This window comes from Pleurodeles waltl, chromosome 3_1 (genome assembly GCF_031143425.1).
Source record: "Pleurodeles waltl isolate 20211129_DDA chromosome 3_1, aPleWal1.hap1.20221129, whole genome shotgun sequence".
Lineage (NCBI taxonomy): Eukaryota > Metazoa > Chordata > Amphibia > Caudata > Salamandridae > Pleurodeles > Pleurodeles waltl.
In genome coordinates this window covers 1,525,650,028-1,525,673,777 of record NC_090440.1, presented here as the reverse complement: position 1 = coordinate 1,525,673,777, position 23,750 = coordinate 1,525,650,028, and the positions used below count along the sequence as shown (strand labels likewise).

General features: G+C 45.3%; 1 protein-coding gene across 2 annotated transcripts in view; it reads right to left on the bottom strand.

Moving 5' to 3' along the window:
• Positions 1 to 23,750, bottom strand: part of STX12 (syntaxin 12) — a 177,938-nt gene that overhangs the window by 61,571 nt on the left and 92,617 nt on the right. For both annotated transcript variants that reach the window (XM_069225102.1, XM_069225103.1), the window contains exon 5: positions 15,020 to 15,063. In XM_069225102.1, the coding sequence (XP_069081203.1) occupies positions 15,020 to 15,063 (44 nt within the window). The remainder of the gene's footprint in view (positions 1 to 15,019; positions 15,064 to 23,750) is intronic.

The following is a 23,750-nucleotide window of genomic DNA, read 5'->3' as shown; positions in this document are numbered from 1 at the left end:
TAATCGCTTCAACTACAGTAACACTTAGAAGTGAGTTTATCCAATTCATCTTTGAATCTTGAAATATTATGTTCCTTATACATGTGTACCCTTTCTATATACGTATGTATTATCACTTCACTCCTACAGCAGATGAAAAAAACATTTCACTATCTCCAATGCACTACTCTATATCTCACTCTATCCTTCTCTTAATATATCCTCTACCCCCATTCTCTGGCTGATCCAAACCTTGTTCTACTACTTCGATAATCAAACTAAACCTTTCTGGACTCTTGCCTCCTGTATCCCTTCTTGGTTCACCCCAAACCTAATTTTTCTAATATGAGCTCCCAAACAAACCGTTCTAAATTCTTCCTTCATGCATCTCTCCTTTGACTCATCCTTAATCTCATTTTACTACTATGATCTCCCTAGTCTTTGTCTAAAGTCTCTTCCCTCCTCCATCTTTCCTTTTACTCATCCCAAACTTCATCTTACTATTATGATCCCCCTCTTAACACTTTCTAGACTCTTCTCTATTCTATCCCTCCATTAATCTATTCAATCCAACTAACAGACTTGCATGCCCACTGCTCAAATTAACTCCTATTTCTCGATATTAATTCACCAGTAATTCTCTCTTGGTTCCAGAGTAGTTTTATTCGCCGAAAAGCACTCAGGGCTAGTAAGTGCTATATAAATATAATTACAATTGCATGAACCCATGTTTTTGAGATCTAAGGTCCTGGAATTTGATCTTCAATAGGAGCATGAAACTGAGTAAAGCTAGTGTTTGTGAAAACTAGTGTTTGCGATAAAGCTATCAGCAGAGCTGGGGAAGGAGGAGGTCTGCCTTGAATAGCGCTGTCCTTCTTGTTGCCTTCTTTTCAACAAAATTTTAGTCTTGATCTTCGGGAGGAACACATCCCTATGTCACCACTGCTGGTGGCCAGCAGAACTCGGACTTAAGCCCTCTTCATCAGGCCATGCAAGAAACCTCAGCATCATACTCGACTGCCAACTATCAATAAATCGACAAGTAAACTCAGTCGCCTCCTCCTGTTTCTACATCCTCTGTATGCTGTGCCGATTCTCCAAATGGATCCCTACTAACACCAGCAAGACAGTCATGCATGCACTGGTCACCAGCCGCCTTGATTATGGCAACGCTCTCTAGACCGGAGTGTCCCCCCAGCTACTTAAAAGACACCAGACTCTACAGGACACTGCAGCCAGACTCACCTCAACCTCCCCAAGCGCTCAAGCATCACCCCACACCTCAGGAACCTCCACCTTGCTCCTCGTCCAGAAGAGATGCCAATTCAAAATCCTCACGCTTGCGTATAAGGCTCTCCATAACCTAGGACGTCTTACATCAACCATCGACTGAGCTTCTAAGTCCCAGCAAGATCACTACGCTTCGCCTTGCTAAATGTCATACACACACCCTGCATCCATTGGAGCGGCAGAGGAGGCCGCTCCTTCTACACAGCAGCCAAGTCCTGGAACAGCCTGGCCATCCATCTCTGAATACCTTCCTCTCTGGCACTTCAGAAAGAGAAACAAGACGTGACTTTTTGACAGAGACATGGCATCCTCAGCGCCCAGATACCCTTACGGGGTTCACAAATGTTATGATTGGTTGTCACCCAAAAGAACTAGTCAATGTTTAGGAAGGAAATAAGAAGACAATATAGTACTCTTTCAAAACTGATGTAGCTGAGCAACGCTCACTATGCACTTTTTTCTGCACAAAATCTATATGACAATGATTCAAGTCTGAGTGAGCAGAGTAGTAGTGGGACTTCTGAACTTGCGAAAGGTTTTGTGACTGAAGGCAGAAAGGACCTCTCAACCCTTTCAATTAGGATGCATCTCTTGTGGAGCCTCAAATTCTTAATTAAAATGTACTGTAACTCCTAAGGAGTCCCATCCTAATCCCACCCAAAAGGGACAACAATGACATTAGGCACTGCCCATAAAGGCAAAGAGACTGAAGTGAAGTAGGAGAAGGTCTAGGTTTTAAAATACCACTTAAAAACAAAGTTTCCATTCAAAAAGTGCATAACAGAGAAATGGTACCAGTGCCCAAACCCCGCTTGTCCCTTGCAGGTGAACTGCATGGACTGTGACTCTGTGAAGCAGGGGCCAATCCAATTGGTGCCCTGCTAGCTCTCAAGGGAAGAGGGAATGGGCTTTAGCTGCTTGTTGCAATTAAATACTGCTGTGTGTTGTCCATGCACACAACAAACATGCCCTGAAAAATTGCCAGGAAAGGTTAAACTGCCAGAAATTAAGCCTTCAACTTCAGAAGTTTTGTGTAATCGTGTGTTACCAATTAAAAGCAGTAGATTTAGGGTGAAAAACGTGAACTTCCTAACAGAACCCTGAGGAGCCTATAGTCCAAGCTTAAAGTTGAGGAATTGTGAAGGCACAGACTAGTCAGTAATTCAATGAAACTTTCAGGTGAGTAGTAAAAATACTTCAATTTTTTTAGAAGTATTAATACTTTCTGTGCTGTATATCTGGGGAGTAACGTTTTTCCAGGAGGGAGTGACTTGAGAGCGAGGGTGGCTAAGTACAAGTGAGTTTAAGAATGCATTTAAGATTTCAAAGTTCATCTTTTAAAAATAATATAGTCGGGCATGGTTTAGCCAACAATGGAGTGCGGTGCGTCTTTCTGTGTTTCCAGACCCCTGTTGACCTTCTAAGCATTCACCCAGCATCAGGGAGAGACTGATACGCACCAGCATGGGTTTCAATCCCATGGCACCCTGAGACAACGGAGAGGAGCGATTGACTGAACGCCAAGCTACCGTGGAGCCCCTGTGCTCACCGGCCAAAGCCTCAGGGAGCCAGAGCCATGATCTTGCACTCCACATCTCCCTGCAATCGAGGCGGTAGTGTGGATTTGTGTCCCGGAAGCTATCTCAATCTAGAGGACGGATTCCACAACGCAAACAAACCTCGTCATCTCAGCTCCTAAATAGCACAAACAGAATTTGCCATGACTCGCTGTATGCAGCCAAAAGCAACAGAGCCGTCATCTTTGGCACAAGGATGCCGCAGCTCAAACACCGCACTTGCAGTGCAATGCAGGCACGGGGTATAATTAACGGCAGACTCTGGCTGCAGGACTATAATAATATCAGGATGCCTGGGCTGCTTTGACCCCCGCTGGGTCTAAAGGACATGTTGTTTAAGCAAGAGGAAACTTTACGGACTGTCTCCTCTTTCCCACCACAGTGACATAGCGGGGGAACCATTGAGGCCCTGTAACAGCAACGCCTGAATTCTATGCTGCCCAGAAGCTGCTGACTTGATCATATAGCGCTCTCACGGACAGGGTGCAAACCAGCATACGACACAACAGGACCTGGTGAGCTGATTTACGTTGTTTTGGGGGCCATGCCTACATTCTTACATGGAACACATGGGCTGTAGGGTCACTAGACAGAGGGCAGCCACTGGACTCCTGCTGCAGACACTCTGTGGCTCTTCTCTCTCTTAACCTTGGTCGCCACCACATTATGTGCTTCAGCCTGGGACCATATGGGTGGTACCACCCCTGGTCTGTCCACAAAGTCATGTACCAATACAAAAAGGCCTCCCATGTGTCTTTCATCTACTTGGTAAAAATGGAGGGCCTGACGGATTGGTTCCAGCACAATACATGAAGTTCCCTGGAGGTAAAGCTCACCACAGTGGCCTCTTCAGGTACGAGCCATCCCCCACCGCAAGCACTGTCATGAGTGCTCACCTACCTTGGACCTGCACTGGCTATAGCATTGTGCTTAACATCTCACCACCAAGTGCCACACATCTTACCTCTAGGCCCTGGAACTTGATAAATATCAGTGGATCTGACCTTGTTCTACGCTTCATATACTTAGGCAGGCCGTCAAGTGCCACACCCTTTCTACAACAGAAATAACTCTCAGCAGGTCTTTTGCAACAACAACCAGCGCGGTGCCTCAACACCTGCTGGGATCCTCTGCTGCACCCTGTCATGCCACATGGCAAATCCTTAAAGGACACATTGAGTGACCAACCCAGGAACAATCTGGCCAACTCCTTGTGGTAGAAAGCACCCTCTACAACCATGGACTCTTCTGATACCTCCCCAGGGGCTACTTCTGGAGATGCTCCCTCTTTGCCTATCACTCAAGCTTACATGGATAACTTTCTACAGGAACTCAGATCTGAAATTGGGTCTCTCAAATTAGAATTCAAGACCTGCATCCACAAACGTAAGCACAAGGTCAACGAACTGGGTGAGTGAGTGGACGACCTCGAACACACTGTTGATGCCCTATTAGAGGATCAGGAAGCTTTATGGCGCCGGGTCACGGCTCTGGAGGAACAACAGATCCAACTGCAAATGAAACAAGAGGATCTTGAAAATAGGAGCAGAGGAACAACATATGCATCATAGGAATTCCTAGAGGGTCACAGGGCACAGCCATAATGGCTTTCACTGCCAACCTCCTGCATGTGATCAGTGGAGATAAGGATGACTTTCCCCCTGCTCTGGATAAAGGTCATCATGTGGCTTGTCCCCCAGGATGCATTCATGCCACATATCTTCATGCAGGTACCTTTGTTCACCGAAACATAAGCTATCGAGCAAGCATCGCAAAACAAAGGGGACTTGGTCTTCCCTGGCTACACTGTTCAACTGTTTAAGGACATTGCGCCTGTCACTTAGTGACATTGCAGAGCCTTTAGACCAGTCAAGGATAAACTGTGGGAACTTAACATTCACTACCAGTGGGGCTATCCCTTTGCCATTGGAGGGCAAGAGCCAGGTCATACCCTTGCTGTGGGAGGTCAAACATCTGTTTCACTTGAAGGCTCACTTGTTGGCTAGCAGCCCATCCCCGCCCCGAACACCTACCCACCCACAAATCTTTGCATCCCTGCGTGGCCCACGGTGAAATCTCAGTACTCCACAAAACACAGCAAAGAGCATGCATCCTGTGAAACCAAGAAGGACATCATCCAACACCTCTGCAACCTAAAGAGGGGCCCTTCGCCCGCCCCCTCGTCCTCAGGCTCTAAATAGGTAGGTCCCTTTTCTCTCCTACGAACCACAACAGAATGACAAGTGCCTCACCCTTTTGGCCAAGGGACTCATACAATCCTGAATGGAAGTGAGTCATATTGAAAGAGCCCCCACAACCGGGACCTAAGGCCACTAGACCCCTTTCTATGACCTTGGCTGTGCCGCTCCCTACTGGCCTTACACTGGAAGGCCCCATTGTATTGGAACACTTTGGGCCCCTGATCTGCTCACAAATGCTTCTCAACAGTTCTCAACCCTGGCTCTCACTGGCTGCAGGGGTTGAGAACTCACAGGATTTATTGTCATTGCTGACTTCTCCAGAATGGCCAGTGCACGCTGTGTTGGCCAAGGCAGGCCTTAAACGGAGTTTTAAGGCACTGCTGGCCTTTAATTGTTTGTCTTTCTAATTGTCTTTTTCTTCTCTTTAGGTTGACCTATGCTCCAGGCTTTCTTCCTACCACCACCCTCCTACACGCTAAGCTTACACGCCACTACAATTTGACATTTGGCGACTGAATGAGACTTTTCTCTCACTTTTCTTACCCAGCTATGTCCCCACCCCTGCTTTACCCACAACTTCATGCCAAAAAAAACAAAACCATCCCCCTCAGTCTAATTCATGCATCCTACCATCCGCCCACCCCCTCCCCCCCCCCCAAAGTGCCTCCATACCTCTTTAGCCACTTTATATCGGCTACACCAGTTTCCCTCTGCTACGGCTAATAATTCATACACCAAGTCATTATCCCTTAAAACACAGGATTTAAATGCACCTAATAAACAACGGCAGGTATGTCGCTTTCTCCTTTTGCAGGACCCCAATGTGATCCATCTGCAGGAATCCCATTTTTTACACCACAATACCCACTGCATGTCCCATCCAAAATACCCAATTTGCCACTGAAACACAAATTGGCCTCACACAATGATTGTGCCTTTGACTGTTTTAGTCGTGGTGTATGCCCAAATTTCCAAAGCTAGTGCGAGACAACAACGCCCTTTTCTTGAAACTCATGGTTATGTTATGTTAAAGAAATTTATAAAGCTCACTATTACCCTAATGTGTCTTGGAGCTGAGAACAAGCTTTCCTGAGACAGTGAAGGATCAGCCCGCTAAGTTAATTGGAAAACAACCAGGTTTTTAGTTCCTTCTTAAAGGAGATAAGTAAAGGGGGAGGCTGTTCCAGAGTCTGGTGGTGCCTGTGATGAAACTCCTGCTCCCCCAGTTAGCCTTTCTAAATCTTGGGATTTACCAATTTCTTAGCTTCAGAGGAGGGAAGAAGTCTGCTTCGACTGAGAGCCCAACCCCTTTTGAACATCTATGACCCCAATCAAGCGCAGGATGCATACCTTAGAAACGCACTACAGGACCAGGTGGCACATGAGGGGGAAGATCTGGTGATGGGGGTGACTTCAATCTAGTGCGAGACCCTGAGCTTGATAGCAGTGCTGCTTCCTTTCAAAGGTACTGGGGCGATATCTGTCGCCCAAAAACAAGATCCCACTGACGTGGGCTTAGTGGATGCATGGCACTACAGGCACCCTGACACTTGGGATTACTCCTTTAACTCCATGTCCACACTTCCTATTACCGCATAGATTATTTCTATCTCACCTACACACTATTACGTGATATAGATACCGCCACCATTTCAGATACATCCATCTCATACAAAGCTCACTTAGAAATGACTAGGGTTGGGGTCCTGAATCAAATCTACTCGCATTGGCGCCTCTCCCCAAATTTGTTTAGAGATCCTGAAAGATTTTAGCTTATTTCGATTCCAACACTCAACCAGAGACCTCGGGACATACACTCTGGGACGGTTTCAAAGCTACCATTCGACGGGCTATACCTTCTATGGCCATTGCTCTCACACATTAAGCCAAATTGGTTGAGACAGGCCTGGCTGCTGACATTAAGATCTTGGAATGCTTCGAACTGGCCCTGTCTAGGGGCCAACTGAGGATACTCAAAACAAACAAAACTGAGCAATCTCTGCTAGCCCTAAAGCAGAGACACAAGGGGGTAGGGAGACAAAGTGGGACCTATACATACATGTAAACTTTCAACAACAAACTGCACATAACCACATATCTAAGATAAAAAAGGGGGAAGGAGTCTGGGCCACAGCTAAGTGGGCAAAACAACAATCATTTCAAGGTTTTATCGACCTCTTTACAGAGAGGCTACCACCTCCCAAGACATCATAGATTCCCACCTAAGGGATTGCCCTTGGGAGCCCCTTGATCCCCAACACTCTGGACTTTTGGTGGTTCCCATCATCTTGGCCGAGCTACATCGAGCCCTCAAAAAGCTACCTGTGGGCAAAACTCCAGGACCAGATGGTCTTCATGTGACCTATTATTACAGATTCCTCCCTCAACTTCAGGATCACATGTTGACACTTTTTAACACATTCAAGGCAGACAAAGGCCTCACCTCCACCATGGCAGCAGCAAAAATGTACTAATCCCCAAACCTGGCAAAGATCCCTCTTTATGTGCCTCTTACCACCCAACAGCACTTTTAAATACAGACACCAATATTTATACAAAAATTCTAGCAAATCGACTGGGGTCATATCTCCCTAATCTCATTGTTCCGGATAAGGGTGGCTTCATGTGTCATCACGAGGGAGCAGATAACATTCGCCCCACTGCTCATCTAGTAGAAAAATCTCAATGCTACAATATTCCCACCTGCCTTCTCTTGCTAGACACGGAGAAGGCCTTTGATGAGGTTCACTGGCCCTTTGTGAGAGCTGTCCTCTGAAAGATTTGTCTCGGCCTTGGCCTGAGCTCTAAGATAATGGCATGTTATGCCTCTCCCACAGCTATGGTTCGCATGAATGGCCAGTCTTCACAGCTAAGTTATCTGGCGAGGATTACCAGGCAGGTATGCCCGCTCTCACGTTTAATCTTTGCCTTAGCTGTAGAACCACTAGCAACCATCATTCGCCAAGCAGAGGCCATTGCGGGGATCCTCTTTGGTAGAAGCAATCATATGTTTTCCCTATTTGCAGACTACCTTCTTCTCACTCTCACCCAATGAGCGACTTCCCTCCTAGCCCTTGTCTTAATAGTTGTTGAAAGGGTTTCTGGCTTTAAAATTACCATGGCTAAGTCCCCAGGCCCTAAATTTAACAATCCTTAAGCTGGACTGTCCCGGTTTGCAGTCCCTCACTCACTTTCAATGTTCCCTGCAATCCATCAAATATCTAGGGTTAAATTTAACCCCCACTTGAACACCTTGGAACATGCTAACTGGCCACAAATTGGTGCTCTACCCTGGGGGATAGGTCGCATCAATGCTATGTCCATCCTTCCAAAAATCCTCCATCTGTTCCAAACTCTACCCATCCCCTTCACCCAAGAAGATATTCTCTGCCGTCAAAAAGACGTAAGTCCTTCCATTTGGGTAAATGGACATCCCAGGTTCTCAAATACAGTACTGATGTTCCCTAGAGACCAGGGGGGCCAGTCCTGTCCCAATCTCCTTTAAAATTACTGGGCAGCTCATTTATGCTACATCTCGGAATGGGTCGTCCATGAAAGCGAAAAGCACTTGTTCCATATGGACCAAGCGGTTTCATGAAGTCCCCTTTGGGACCTGGCCTGGTTCCCCAAATGTGCAAGACCACAGAGTGCGTACATTGCTACTCCCACCAAAATGGTCCTTGAAATCTGGGACAAGACTGCACTCAAAAAGGGCCACACCACCTTCCTCTCCACTAACACTCCACTTTGCTCCGGCGTTACAGGCACATTCCTTTTCTAGCCAGGAGAGGGTGAGTGTCACACCCTCCAGGATCTACTTGAGGGCCATTAACACTTTTGAGCAATGTAAAAAGGAGTTTCATATTCCTGAATCGACACTGGGTGCTCCACTCTTACAATGTTCAGGAGACAACACAACAATACACCTCTTTTGAAACTCTTGTTAGGTTATTCAATGGGACAAGAGGACTGATCTCACAGACCTATCGAGCATCATGCCTACATGCATACCAATCACAGTGGCACTCTGACACTACTGAGGGAATTTCCCACAAAAAGTGGGAACAGCTACAGCACGACATCCCCAAGATGTATACAGGTATAAATCAGCGTTAGATGGCATACAAACCAATGACGAGATGGTATTATACAGTGACATGCCTAAGCACTACATCACCCCTGAATCGGTGCTGCAACTTGGGACCTGGTTTCTTCCTCCATATATGGTGGTCCTGCTCTATCATAGCAACGTACTGGAAGGAAGTCCTTAGCCACATTAAAGGGGTTGTGGGCTTTCTTCTCCTGAACTCCTATCATACAGTGATTCTAGGCATCCGTCCCCCGGTGTTGGGAGCGATGACACACACTGAATGGTACTGAATAGGCCATATGTTAGGTGCCGCCAAACACCTTAATACCCTTCACTGAAAGGAACCTTGTGCCCCCCGGACTGCCCAATGGTTTACATGCCTTTGGCATGTCATGGCTATGGAACTCCTGTCTCATATGATACCTCACACAGATAACAGTTTACCCACATCTGACAACCCATGATAAACTATTTTAAGTGACTGGAATATTCTTGCTTCACACCGCTCAGACTCAAAGCTCTCCACCTATTTGATTAAGGCAACAGACTACATCTACTGGGAGGAGTGCCCTGTGCACATTACAATCCCACTAACCTCCCAGTATGCAGGTATTCTGGGTTTATCTTCTAGTCTATTAATGACCATATCCCTGCTTGGAGCGATGATATCTTTCACAGGCTCCTTTTCGACTTTTATTACTTTACTGCTTTCCCCATTTCTACTATTGTGTATGTGAGTTATTTGTAAAATAATATGTTGATCTACCACTTATAGGATCCCCGAGCTGGGCTTCCTTTTAAGTTTTGACACGTTGCACATGTGCTCACAACTAGTTGGTTTATCCATGTTGTTGCTGTAACACTCTGTGTTGGATATCCTTATATGCTATCGAAAGCTATGTTTCATGCTATCCTGCTTTGGAAAGATTTGCTAATAAAAAGATTCCTAGTTTTAAGAAAAACAAGCACTGGTAAATGCACTAGGTTTCACCTATGTGATTAATAATACGTTTTTTTTGTAAGTTTTGAGCTTGGTAAGCAGTTGAGCAATACATATTAAAGAAAGCATGAATGACAGATACATTAGTTCTTATTTAATTCCTGTCAGAACAAAAGTAAGGATAAAATGGACCACTATTTCCTACAGCTAACCATCAATGACGGATGGGAACCAGAAAGATTTATCCAGTTTGATGAAGATATTTCATAGTAAGCATGTGGTTAGTGCAGCTTATGGCGGGTTGCACCAATTATTGGAAAAAAAATAATTGACAAAGATTGATGGTTCATTTGAAGGCGAGACTGACAGGTAATTTCAATAAAAAAATTAAAAAAAGTAGTAGCAGTCTGGTTCTTACCTTGCATGTAAGATACACAACCACTTGTCGCATACTATGGTGTTGATTCCACTGCCCCCAAAGCAGACACTTGTTTTGGAGTGTCCAAACTTCATACCCTTTATTGACATACATACTTGTCAGTAATTAGAAACAGGGATCACTATAATGATCTATGACAGACAGCAACCTCATATAGAACTGGCCCTCGTCTCATGCACCAAGTTAGCATGTGGGTCACTGTTTTTTGGGGGAACACTCAGCAGAATAAGAGCTCTGATTAGCTGAGTATCTAGTGGTAATTCAAGGGAGCTGTCATGCAGTCCAGATCTGCCAGCTGAAGTGTGAAATTTGAGGGCGATTAAAAACTTCCATAAAGTGTAGTGTAACTTATTATGGATGCAGGAATACATGTACCATGCATATTCACTGCTAGCCATGCTCCATGGAGTACATCAAGTGAACTCGAGCTGTATTTACCTGGTTCAACAACTGTGGCTCGCCACCTACCTGTGAAGGAGTCCGGATAGATGAACTCCATGCTTCCAGATTGTTGCGCTCTTCCTCCCGGTAGTCCGTCATGGGAGGCAAGCAGGCAGTGAGGAGAAGCGGCCCATCCGCCACTCAGGCATTGATTACAGTGGCCTAGTTGGGGTTGTCTTTCACTTGGAATTCCATACAACTGTTTGGTAAGCGTGGATGACTTCTCACTGCCATTAGTGTGTCACAACACATCAGCTTCTACTATGATTAAGTTGGGGGGGGGGGGGGTGTTGCGTACATATGCTCCTTTCCTCTTGATTTTTAGCTTCATAGCACAACGCTAGTTAAATCACAATACCACACACAAGCTGTAGGCTGCAGACTGTGCTTTAATCTGCAACTCCAATATGTATGCTAATTGTGTGAAATACTTTTGACACAGCTGCACTTATTTCTTCATTAGCTACTTCCAGGGTAAGAAAACGTGAGTTCTGTAATCAGTAAAGCAAGCAGGAGCAGGATTCTTGAATGCCTCTGTGCATAAATGTACACCCTTTTAATAACGCTGTTTGTGACATTCCAATGTAGAAATATTTTTTTTCCTGTCCTGACAAGTATCATGGAGGAGAAATGAAGTCACCTACAATAAATATTGCAATCTGTAAACAACTAGGGAAGTGTGCGTTGTGCATTCCCATTCTGAAAAAACACTTACTCTTTTACGGTGAATGGTTGCATTGCTGTAAACAAGTATTACTCATTATAAAAACATCCACTTGCGGTGCTGCCGGATTACACAACTTGCTGTTTTTTTTAGCAAGTTCATGTAGTTTCAGATGTGCTCACATAAAAAAGGAGAAAGCCCTCGCTCTAATTGTGTGCAGTGATTAAACATCTTGTGATCTGCCAAAAGTGGGACACTCTGCCACCCTTCTTCCTTCAAAAAATGGAAACAAAGCAATCAAAATGGTAATGTGCAGCATGAATGGGGTCCCATCCCTCACCATGAAATTCTGCAAACTTTTCTCCATGTTAGGAAGAAAAGCGACCCCCCCCCCCCTGTTCTTCACAAAATGGAAGTTTCCACTACCAAACAGATTGGTGCTGAACAATTCCGGTGGAAAGAAACTTGGGAGAGAAACCCATTTGAAAGAGGGGACGGAGGGAGGGGCTGAACGGTCTCAGAATACAGTAGACAGCCCGAGGATGGATATATTTTGGGGCAATGAGAAGGATTAGACAAGCGCTAGCCTTCGCAACAAAAGGTGGAGCACTAGAGTGGGTGCCTGCTTCAGCTCGGGGGGAGGGAGTCTGGTAAGTGCACTTTGCCCCCACAGGACTGGTGAGAGCTGTTGGAATTGCAGTTCGAGTCTCGGTGTAAGGTACAACATCCAGTGTTTCAGTGCAAATTACTTAGGGGGTTATTCCAACTTTGGAGGAGGTGGTAATCTATCCCAAATGTGACGGATTTACCACCAGCCGTATTACGAGTTCCATAGGATATAATGGACTCGTAATACGGCTGGTGGTATATCCGTCACTTTACCGTCACTTTTGGGATGGATTACCACTTCCTCCAAAGTTGGAATAACCCCCTTAGTCTCTGTGTCTAGGAAGCGCGCCGGTACCTTCTTTGAGATGTGTGCTAGGTGTAAAGTAGCAATTTAATTAAGAAGAGAAGTCCCGAAAACTAAAGCGGATGAACAAGTACTTGGGTATCAGGACACTTATAACAGCAGACACACGAGGAACAAGCATTGGTAAATGCAGGACATAGTTCTACAGCCAATAGAAATGGAGGAAAAGTAAGTGGCAAGCACAGGAACCAATGAAAAAAAAAAGAAAGCAATGGGTTGGGATGTAAGCCCCATTTAAGATTCATATTAAATATAAGAGTTTTCCAAAGCACAGCACAAGCGCTGTGCAGACGTGACCTAAAAATGTACATAGTTAAAAAGTCCGACATCCTATTGCCTTGGTTTTGGATGTTTGTGAGCTTTTTTCAGGTCCGAAAAACATGCCAAAATCATCTGTCTGCAAGTAACAATGTGTCATTACGGTTTTATTTTTTTTATATGGAGCAAATGCTCTAACCCAGTGGTTCCCAACCTTTTGACTTCTTTGGACCCCCACTTTACCATTACTGGAGCCTGGGGACCCCCACTGAATCTTTATTGGAATCCGGGGACCCCCCACTGAGTGATTACTGAAAGCTGGGGACCTAATCTGTTAATATTATTTATTTTTCTAAGCTGTCGCGGACCCCCTGAAGAGGCTTTGCGGACCCTCAGGGGTCCCCGGATCACAGGTTGGGAACCACTGCTCTAACCAGTTAACATTCTAGAATTCTTCTGATAAACAGGAGTCTTTTGGAGGAATTCAGATTGAATTTTGCTTTCTTTATAGAAAATGCCACAGCATAAACAGTGATGAATAGTACAGAAAAAGATGGGCCTGTTACTGTGTTGGGTCTATTACCCAACACTCAGGGTAAAGCTGGTGACGCTAAATACAACAAGCATTTGCAATGCAACGGGTCTCGCGTTTGCTCATGTTAGAGCTGATAGTGTTGTAAACTCCTAACCCAACTTTTCACCTATCGGCAAAAGTGCATTTATGTACGTTACCCGAAAAAGTGCAATTAACTGTGCAAAGCGCTCGACTTCTGCCAAGCGAAATCGCGCTAGGAAAACAGAGAAAAAGTAGTCCACGAGCCGGACAGAAAACAGCGAGCCTCGCATGTTTTCTGTACTTGGTCGATGCGCTCGAGGAGGGCTAGCCACCGGAAAAGGCATGACGTATGCATGCCTTAGACTAATGAAAGCAAGCAGATTTTAATAGGCAAGCCCACGAACCAATGAAACACTAACGTGACGTCGACAGGGCTCCGAGCCCTTTTCTAATACCTAAAGCGTCTCACTGCGATACGCATGCGCGAGCGCATGCGACGCAGGCTCGACCCTAAAAAGGAGCACCGTAGTGAGCACTTTGTTAGAAATTTAGACTAACTACAATGCAACAGAATTGACAAATAATTTATAGTTAATCAACATCCACTCCTTGGGTTACTTTAAAAAGCAGCAAAAATCCTTCCACCACAACAGGAAGTGCCTTCTGAGATGCTGCCTAATGTATGTAAAAGAACGCATGTTGAAGGTAGAAAAGACATGCGCAATCCTGGTTATGCAATGCCTGTGAAATATAAGCAGCAGCAACCTTATAGAAATATTCTGGGATTACAAAGACCTAGAATGAGATAACTGGATTCTTCATGGGCATGTTAATATTTAGAGAGAAAAAGTCATTTTGGTATTCTAGGACAAGGTCTACAGCTCCTAAATCGAGGGTGTGTGAAAAGAAAACAGGTGAGACAGTGGTGTGACAAGTAGGTAATTATAAAATGATTAATTAAGTGAGGTTTGTAGGGGAGCGGGGGGGAACAGTGTTGCTGAGTTGTCGCAGGGTTTGGATTTTGGAGATGAAGGTGAAGGGTGGTACTGACAGAGGTGTTGTACAAGATTAACAGAGAGATTAGGGAATAGAATAGGTGTGTAGGAAAGACAGGAAGTTAGAAATTGTTAGGCGTGGTGGTATAAGTAGCACTATATGTATAACTGTAGTAGAAGAGGGAACATCCTTGTCAAAAGTGATATCCATTTGTGGTCTGAGTGATATTCATTTCTGATCCGAGAAATACTTTTTCCACTTTTGGAGAGAGAAGCAGATATAGAGACAAACACTGTGGACATGGAGCTTTTTGAGAGGCACATAGTGCACGTTGGTAAATATTATATTGTTCTGCTCTGAAGCGAGGTTTATGTTTTACAAATACTCAATAAAAACATGTTGATTCATGCACCCCCTTTGTATTAGTGTTTTTAATATATTTTTTGCTGCATGTTGAAGTTGTAATTACACAACTTAGGTGGTCTTCCGTTTTCTTCCAGGGTTTTGATTATGGAGGTACAGTCTTAATAAACAAGTGACATCAAGCTTTATGGCCATACTCATGGTGGTGAAAAACGTATACAACATTGTAATATCAATTTTGAAAGAACTTACTTGTCGAAGGAAACCAACTGTTCATCCTGGTGTCTCTGATCTTCCTAAAATAAAGGAAAACAATACTTCCTAGTGTATATATAACCATTTAACATCACATACACTAACAGAGCACATAAACTGAAATTGTTCCTTGTTAAAACAAAATGTTTAGCAAAATGCGTACACATCAATTTAGTAACTTGCATTAGTTTTAACACCAAGTGGGGCAATACACATATTGAATTCAGTCATTTACTTTGAACAACCTCTTTCTACAAAGGTGAGTGCACATAAAAGTGCCTGGAATGGGTGCCAAACGTTTAAGGAACCACTTTTTCAAAATGGACATTTGGTATTCTTCATTCTATGATGGGGCAATCAACCAAATGGAAAGGAGAGTATTAAACTATGTGTACGAAGAAAACCCTGACAGGTTATATCAGTCACTAAGCATTCTGCCTCAAGTTCATTTTTGACCAAGTCTACCAACTGTTGTGTGCAGCTGGATACTTTGCTTCATGCAACATAAATCTTGGGTCTCTTTTCTATCCCTTGCCTGTGTGAAAAGCAAACAAATTGCAGTCACAAAGCATTACGCTTCTTGCCACAAACACAACATTCAGGTTATAGAAAAGCAGTACAAGGGCAGCAAGAGTAAGTCTGCTTCAACCAACAAATTCTCCCAAAACAGACCATTTTCATCTAGGTTTCTTCAAGGTGTTTATATGATTAAAGTGGGATTAGTTAAAATAAACCTGACAAACTAAAGTTCCACAGACGCAGAAATTATTTGACATGAATGTACAAAAAAGGCCAGAACCAGCCAGCAGACAGAGAGGGAGGGAGCTTAAGAGCTGAGCTCCTACTTCAGCCTCATTTACATTTTACTCCTAATGGCAACCTACTGTTCTCCAACAGTCAGTAAGGATTCCCAACCTGTTAAATGTCCTAAACAGGATCAGGAAATTATATGCTTTAAGGATGATGTGAGAAACAAGTCAAAACTGTTAGAGATGATCCATTGCTGAAATAACTCCGATCACACATACTGTCTTGAAGGGGAAGGAAAGCAAAGCAAAGGAACAAGGCCTGGACACCCGGCCCAAGTGCCTGCAACTGCCGGTCTTGCCAGCCCACATGGGACGAAGAAGGTTAGCGACCTGAAACATTCACAACGCTGCCTATGACTAGGGCCTGTGTGGACCGATGATTGAGGGCGACAGCAAGCCACGCCAGTATAGCCAGCGAAAGTCAGGGCAGGCTGGTCACCTATAATATCTGGGAGACTCATGGGATAGGAGTTCTCCACTGCCCGCATTGCCCCTTGTGTGAACACCTGCAGTGTTGGGTTATGGGACCCTGGTGAGTGAGTCTCTAGCTCTCGGGGGGAAGAAACTGATCATGTGGGCAGCCCACATCCATCCCGGCATGGTTGGGGCCCACAAAAGGGAACAAGATGGACAGATAAGCAGTGGTGCTTCTGGCCTCATCGGCACGGGGCCATCTGCGGGGCAGGTGGCAAGCCAGCCCCGGGAGGATGAAACTACACTCAAAGAAATAATGGCTGCAATTAAGGACCTAGAGGGGACCATAGAACTGAAACTGGATGCGGTGACAATTGACATAGCACTCCTACGGGCAGACTACCAGAAACTGCTGTAAAAGGTCACAGACGGAATTTAATGTGGTCGGTCTGCAGGGTACTACAAAGTTAGAGAAGGAGCCTATTCAGATGGCAGCAAAACTGGAAGATCAAGAATGAAAGGCACGACGCACTAATATTAGAATTGTAAGGATCCCGAAGAAGGCCGAGGGGCTAGCGTCAAATTATTTGTGGAGGACCTTATCAATAAATACCTCAGACCAAAGAGACTCTACCACTTTTTCCACAGTTGAGAGGGCTCACAGAGCACTGATCACTCTGCCAAGACTGGGGGCCCTGCCTCGAACCATCATAGCAAGGATATTCAATTTCAGGGATCAGGATACCATACTACAAACAGCTTGCGCGAAAGGTGTCATCCACTATGAAAACATGGCGATCTGTTTTTCGGGACTAATACACTCCAAATCCAGCGCCAACGACGTAGCTTCCTGGAGGTCAAGCAAGCCCTACGAGAGGCGGACTTAAAATACATGATGATGTTCCAGGCAAGACTTCAAGTCATGTCTGATGGCAATACTTGGCACTTTGAGACACCTGAGGAAACATGGGACTGGCTGAAGGGCTGGCGAGTTGTGCAAAAGAAACACAAATCCAACAAGAAAAACACCATTCCACAAGACAACCGCCGCTCCCCAGGGCGAGATCACAAGGACCAGGGATAACCTGGAAGAGATGGATGAGCTCCTAAATCGAGACATCACAGGTGTGCTAATGGACTGCTACACTCGAACAGTGGCGGTGAGGAGATCTGAGACTGCACAGGGCCACAAACGTTTTGGAGGGGAGTAGCTGAAGTAACGTATTTTACAATCTGGATGGTTGATGATTTAATGCTAAAGTAACAGTTTACTCAGTGGTGAACAAGCCGCACTCTCAAAGTAACAGGGTTTTCTTAGGGCGACAGGCACTCTGCATGATGGGGTGGTGGGCAGTTTTTGGTTTGCCTTGTAGGGGGTCTAAGAAGGGGGGAGTTGGGGGCAAGCTCAATGCAAAAATCGATTTTAGTTTTTATTGCTATTTACTTCAGAAGTGGTACAATACTGAGCAGGGGCACGATGGAGGTCACACGAGGAGTGTTGGAGACCTGAGTGGGAGCTTCATTATGGACCGAAAGATTACGACGCAAAAGACAAGACAGATGATGGATACCCAAGGAAGGGATCCCCCACCCAAGTTGAGCGACAGATAACGACCTGGAATGGTAATGGGCTGGGAAGTAAAACCAAGAGAACCATGGTAATGCAATACTTAAAAAGACACTCCCCAGATATAGCTCTCATACAGGTGACCCACTTGAAGGGTAATAACTATCAGCCTTAAGCAGAACGGAGTACACACTGACACCACATGCAGGTTTTACATCAGATTTCAGAGGAGTAGGAATAATGGTAAAAATATCACTTCCACATATCCCTCAGGCTACCTGGCATGATCCCCTAGGGAGGCATGCAGCGCAATCCGGAAGCAGGCAGGGTTGAGCCTCAAATATTTGCTCAGTCTATAACCTAAAATGCCTCCAGGCATACTGGTTATGGGCTCGCACTGGAATGCAGTAGTGGACCCTATGATAGATATAACAGGCCCGAGAACAAGCAAGGGGAGGTCCTCTCCAATGCCTGCCTTCCTGGATGCAGTAGGCCGTCTGGATCTTTGGAGATTACGTAACCCTGTGGACCGCCAACAGACTTAAAATTCGGCGACCCATTTCAGCGTCTCCCGACTGGTCTATGAAATGACCCACCATACGATGGTACACTGATTTGGGGCTCCAGACACAGAGCTGGAGGAATCTCTGACCACTCACCACTGGTGGTGACCCAATTCTTTCATTACTGAAAAAAAAAAAAAAAAGTTTGCTTGCATAGGAGTATGCTATTATTAAAGTCAAGGCTAGCCACTGTGTTATGTTCTGAATCCTGAGTTTGTGTTTCCCCTGTAAAGTGTTTTGACACCCCACACTGGTATGTGAGGTGCTATAAATCAAATTAAATACATGTGACAGAGAGGCTATAGGGAGATGAGAGGCCTTTATGGTTTTACTTCATTTGCCCACCACACATTAAATTTAAAAGTTTATGTATCTAAAAAATAAAAACAAAAATCGCTTGGGAAATGTAGAATGTGACTTGAGGATTCGGCTTTCCTAAATAAAACCAAACATTGAAAAGTTAGTCGCCAAGATGCAGCACCAACTTTCCTATTAAAGTTTTCCAATTTTCCCAATTTTTTCCAATATAAAATAATATGTTTACTAATTTGAGTATTTGTTTAGCGTGTACTTGTTTGTGTATTTTTTGCGAATTACTGTTTTAATGTTTGAAATTTAAATCGTACAAATTTCTTGGGGGGGTCCCTGGCTTCCATTAGTGATTCAGTGGGGGTCCTCAGGAGTCAAAAGGTTGGGAAACCCTCGCCTACATCGTCTTGGAGCCTGTCTAGAACTGCAGATAGATTATTTTGTAAGAATTCCACTGCATCTCTAGTAATGTATATTTCCAGATAGGTGACTCCGTCTGGTTGTATGGGTAGTGATATGACCCTAGGCAAACATGGCACTCACCCCTCGCTATCAGTGGGAACAAACACAATGTATCCCACTTTAGACGCTAACCATAGTGATCCCCATGTAAACGAAAAATCTGTAAAACTCTGCCAATAGGTAGGGCAGGGTTGCTCAGGTAGAGAAGGACATTGTCCCCACTGTCTGGGGAGATCCGCTCTTCCCAGTCATCGTCTTCCTCTATACCCAAATAGGTGATGCTCCCACACCCAGGCCGCCAGAGGTTCTAGTTGCACAGTGAACAACATGGGCTGCAATGGGCATCTTTGACCAGTGCCCTTACCCAAGCTAAACTGCCTGGAGAACACTCCATTAAACTCGACCTTGCTACTGGAGTTGTGTACAGCAGGCGAACCCAGGCACAAAAGCTAGTGCTGAAGCAAAAACGACGCATAGGGGCAAACAGGAAATCCCACTCAACACTGTCAAAGGCTGTTTGTGCCTCCAGTGACAGCACCATGGCAGGATCTTGCACGACTTTTCCAGTCAAGTGTAGGATCTCATACAACCGTTGTAAATTAAGACGTTTCCCCCTATGAGGCATAAACCCTGTTTGATCAGGGTGTATCACTGAAGTGATCGATTTAGGCAGCCACAATGCCAATACCTTCGCCTTGACCGCTACATTCTGTAGTGAAATGGGGTGACAGGAGGAGCACTCCATAAGCGATTTGTTTTTCTTGGGGATCACCACAATCGTTGCCAGTCTATGGGGTGTTCGCTCATCTGTACAACAGCATGGTACATGGCCAGTAGGTGTGTAGATATCGACAAGTAGGCCATTGGGGCTTGATGCCCTCTCAACTTGCACGGATCTCAAGACTTCTAGAATTTCTGTTTCAGATAGAGCACTCTCTAGTGCGTCTCTGTCCGCGTCAGACATGGTTTGGACTTTGATATCTCTAAGGAACTCGTCGCAGTCTATAGATGTGACCCCAGAAAAGTCTGTACAGAGAGTCTCATAATATGCACAAAGACCTCCGCTATTTCATCTGCTGACTCATGGTGATTCCCTTTACTATCTTGAATACGCAGCACAACTCCCCTATCTTGGTCTTGCCTCTCCAGTCATGCCTGAAGCCTGCCCGCTTTATCCCCAACATCATCAAGTTGGTGTTGCCTGCAAAGTGCATGTTTCCTGGCTAAGTCTTCCAAAAGTGACAGAAAAAAAGTGAGTTTCTGAGTCCGAGCTCATGGCTCCACTGTACTTGTGTCTGGTTTGAGTCCTCATTCTCTAAGTCTTGTATGTCTTGCTTTATGGCCTCGGGTCGCCGTCTCTTTTCCTTTTTTGTTCTTGCTATCTTAGAGATTGCCTGACCCTGAATCACCATTTCAAAGGTCTCCCACACTATACATGGGGACTGGAATGTGCCCACATTTTCTTGTAAGTATTGTACGTCTGCTTTTTAAAGTTGTGCATCTTAGTTATATCTCAGAAGTACCAAGGGTTCTGTGCGTGGTAGCCCCCTGATACCCCTCATCAGCCAGGCTAGTGGTGCAGTGCGCACGGGACCCGTGTCTGGGCACACCGTTCCTACTTAGGGCGACAAAAACAAAAAGAACAGATGATGGACGGAATGCTGAACAATGCAAACATTCACCCCCAGTCACAAAGATCTGATATATTGATATTCCATGTTCTTCTTTAATAATTTTATATTAGAAAGATGAACAACGCCTCACATTTGCTGTGACTTTCAAATGCTTGACGTTACTCAATACGAATAGCTCTCCACAGTACATCAGCGCTTCAGAAGGGTGGCTATACAGAGTGGTTATGTATCGCACATCTACATTCCTCATGCGCAGCCTCAAGCCTGTTAGCAATGCCGACAATACAGCTATTTGGTCTTTCCCATATCAATCCTTTGCAATTGACACCCCATTTTTAACATTGTTTTCTCCCCCTTTTTTGTAGTGCTAATACTTGGGAATGGAAAAGAAAATGCATCTGAGTGTTCATGCCATCTCAGAAGTATTTCTTTCATTTTCTCTAGCGGGTGGCCATTTCTGACACAAGAAATGCTCTTTGCACGCACCCACATTCTACCAGACTGTGCTTGAGACGCTGATTACTACAACAATCTAGTTTTCAAGATGACTTTCAGCAGCCCAGATGGTAAGCACATTTGCCTTTCTATGTGTTAGCTATTGCCCTCAATTTTTAACCACTACTAAGCTTTCACCCTCCATTTAGGTGACCCTATTGTACTTTTGGTACCTTTCTCATAGGTTCCAGCTCATTGTTACTCTTACTTAAGTAAATTACCTTCTTCACATTACTGTATAGTCCCTTCCAAAAATGAACTAATCTTGAAGAAACACACTGACAGTTGACTTTCTTCCCATAACAGACAGACCAATCGCACTTGTTTCCATTCATGAGTAAGTGTTTTTCAAATATTTTTATTCAACAGATGACTCACGCTATTACTTCTCTCACTCAGGCTACACAAACTTTTATTTATTATATAACCTAATTTGTTAACCTCTTTTTGATATCGATTGCAGAATGAATTCCTCGTTTCTACACAAATATAATTGGCAATTTTGCCCAGCTAAATTTATTTTCATCCCGCGATTCTATCAGTAAAACCCATTCCATTTTACAACTTGGAGATGGTCTGTTCTTGCTTCATATGAAATTATACCTCTCCTGGTGATGACTGTTAGACCTGGCAGCTTTTTAGCGTGTCTCCCCTGTCTTTTTGCCTTCTGACCTCCTGGTTTTGGACTCTGTTTTTGCTGGTTTATTGTCTCTGCGCACTTTACCACTGCTAATCAGTGCTAAAGTGCTCTCCAAATACATTGTACTGTGGACTGGTTTATCCATAACTGGCATATTTGATTACTAATAAGTCCCTAGTAACGTGCCCTAGATGTGCCTAGGGCCTGTGAATCAAATGCTATTAGTGGGCCTGCAGCAGTGGTTGTGCCACCCACATTAGCAGCCCTGTAAACAGGACTCAGACCTGCCATTGCAGTGTCTGTGTGCGCAGTTTTAAACTGCCAATTTGACTTGGCAAATCTACTCACTTGCCAGGCATCAACCTTCCCTTTTACTACATGTAAGGCACCCCTAAGTTAGGCCCTAGGTAGCCCCATGGGCAGGGTGCAGTGTATGTTTAAGGTAGGACATATACTAGTGTGTTTTATATGTCCTAACAGTGAAATTCTGCCAAATTCCGTTTTCACTGTGCAAGGCCTATCTCTCTCATAGGTTAACATGGGGGCTGCCTTTAAATATCCTTAAAGCGCAGATTCTCTTTGAGAGCAGATAAAAATGTGGAGCTTAGGTTCGCTGAGGTCACAATTTAAAAATACATCTTTTAGTGAAGTTGTTTTTTTAGACGGTTAGTTTGAAAATGCAACTTTTAGAAAGTAGGCTTTTCTTGCTTAATCCATTCTGTGACTCTGCCTGTTTGTGGATTCCCCGTCTGGGTCAGTTTGACAGTTGGGCTGTTCACACCTCTCCTCTAGACAGTGACTCAAAGGGGGGCTGTGGTATAGCCTGCTTATCTTGATTAGCCATCTGTGCTGGAGGGGGAGGGAGGATTGGTCACTCACACCTGAAAGGTGCCTGCCCTCACACAATGTCGTCTCTGGCGAGTGTCTGGGGCCTGGCCTGGACAAGGAAGGATCCTGCAAACACTTGAGACTTTGCTTTGAAGTTTGCCAACTTCAAAGGCAGAACTGGGTATAAGAAGACCCAAAACCCCAGGCTTTTAGAATCTTTCTGGAATCAAGACGAACCTCTGAAAGGAGAAGAGCTGAAGGAGGAGTACGGTCCCTTTAATGTGCTGCTTTGCTGGACAAGCCTGCAGTTGCTGCTTCTGCCTGAAAAGAGCGCAAAGGGTGAACGTTGCTGTGTGTCCTGCTTGAGGAAATTCTCCAAGGGCTTGGAGTAGAGCTTGCTTCCTGTTGGAAGTCTCAGGGACACCAAAGACGGCCTCCCCGACGCAGTCATTGGATGATTTCACCGAGCCGCTGCTCGCACCGCGACCTGTGGGCCCCGCTCTCCGGCATCGCCTGCTCACACCGCAGCCTGAGGATCCCCGATGCTGCCGCTCCTGCTGACACCTACACCGCTGCCTGCACCGTGGCCTGTGGATACCGCTCATGAGGTACACGAAGCACCGTCCCACACCGCAGCCCCAGTCCACCGACGCCAGCACGATCGACTCCTGTGTCGTCACCAGGCATCCTGCCTGCATCGTGGCCTGCAGACACTGCTCGTGAGGGTCACGAAGCACCTTCCCGTCCCGCACCACTGGCTTGGGCCTACTGATGCACTTCAGCAACGACGTCCCCGCTGCCTGCACAGTGACCGGTGGACACCGCACGTCGCACCGTCCCACTTCACACCGCAGCCCTGGTCTCACTGACGCTGCTGGACGCCCTCACTGTGCAGCTGCCTGCACCGTGCCCTGTGGGAACCGCATGTTGCATCGTCCCGCAACCCCGACACCATCCACGCCGGTGCACCTGACTTCATCAGCCTGGAGTTCGATCCACAACACGTG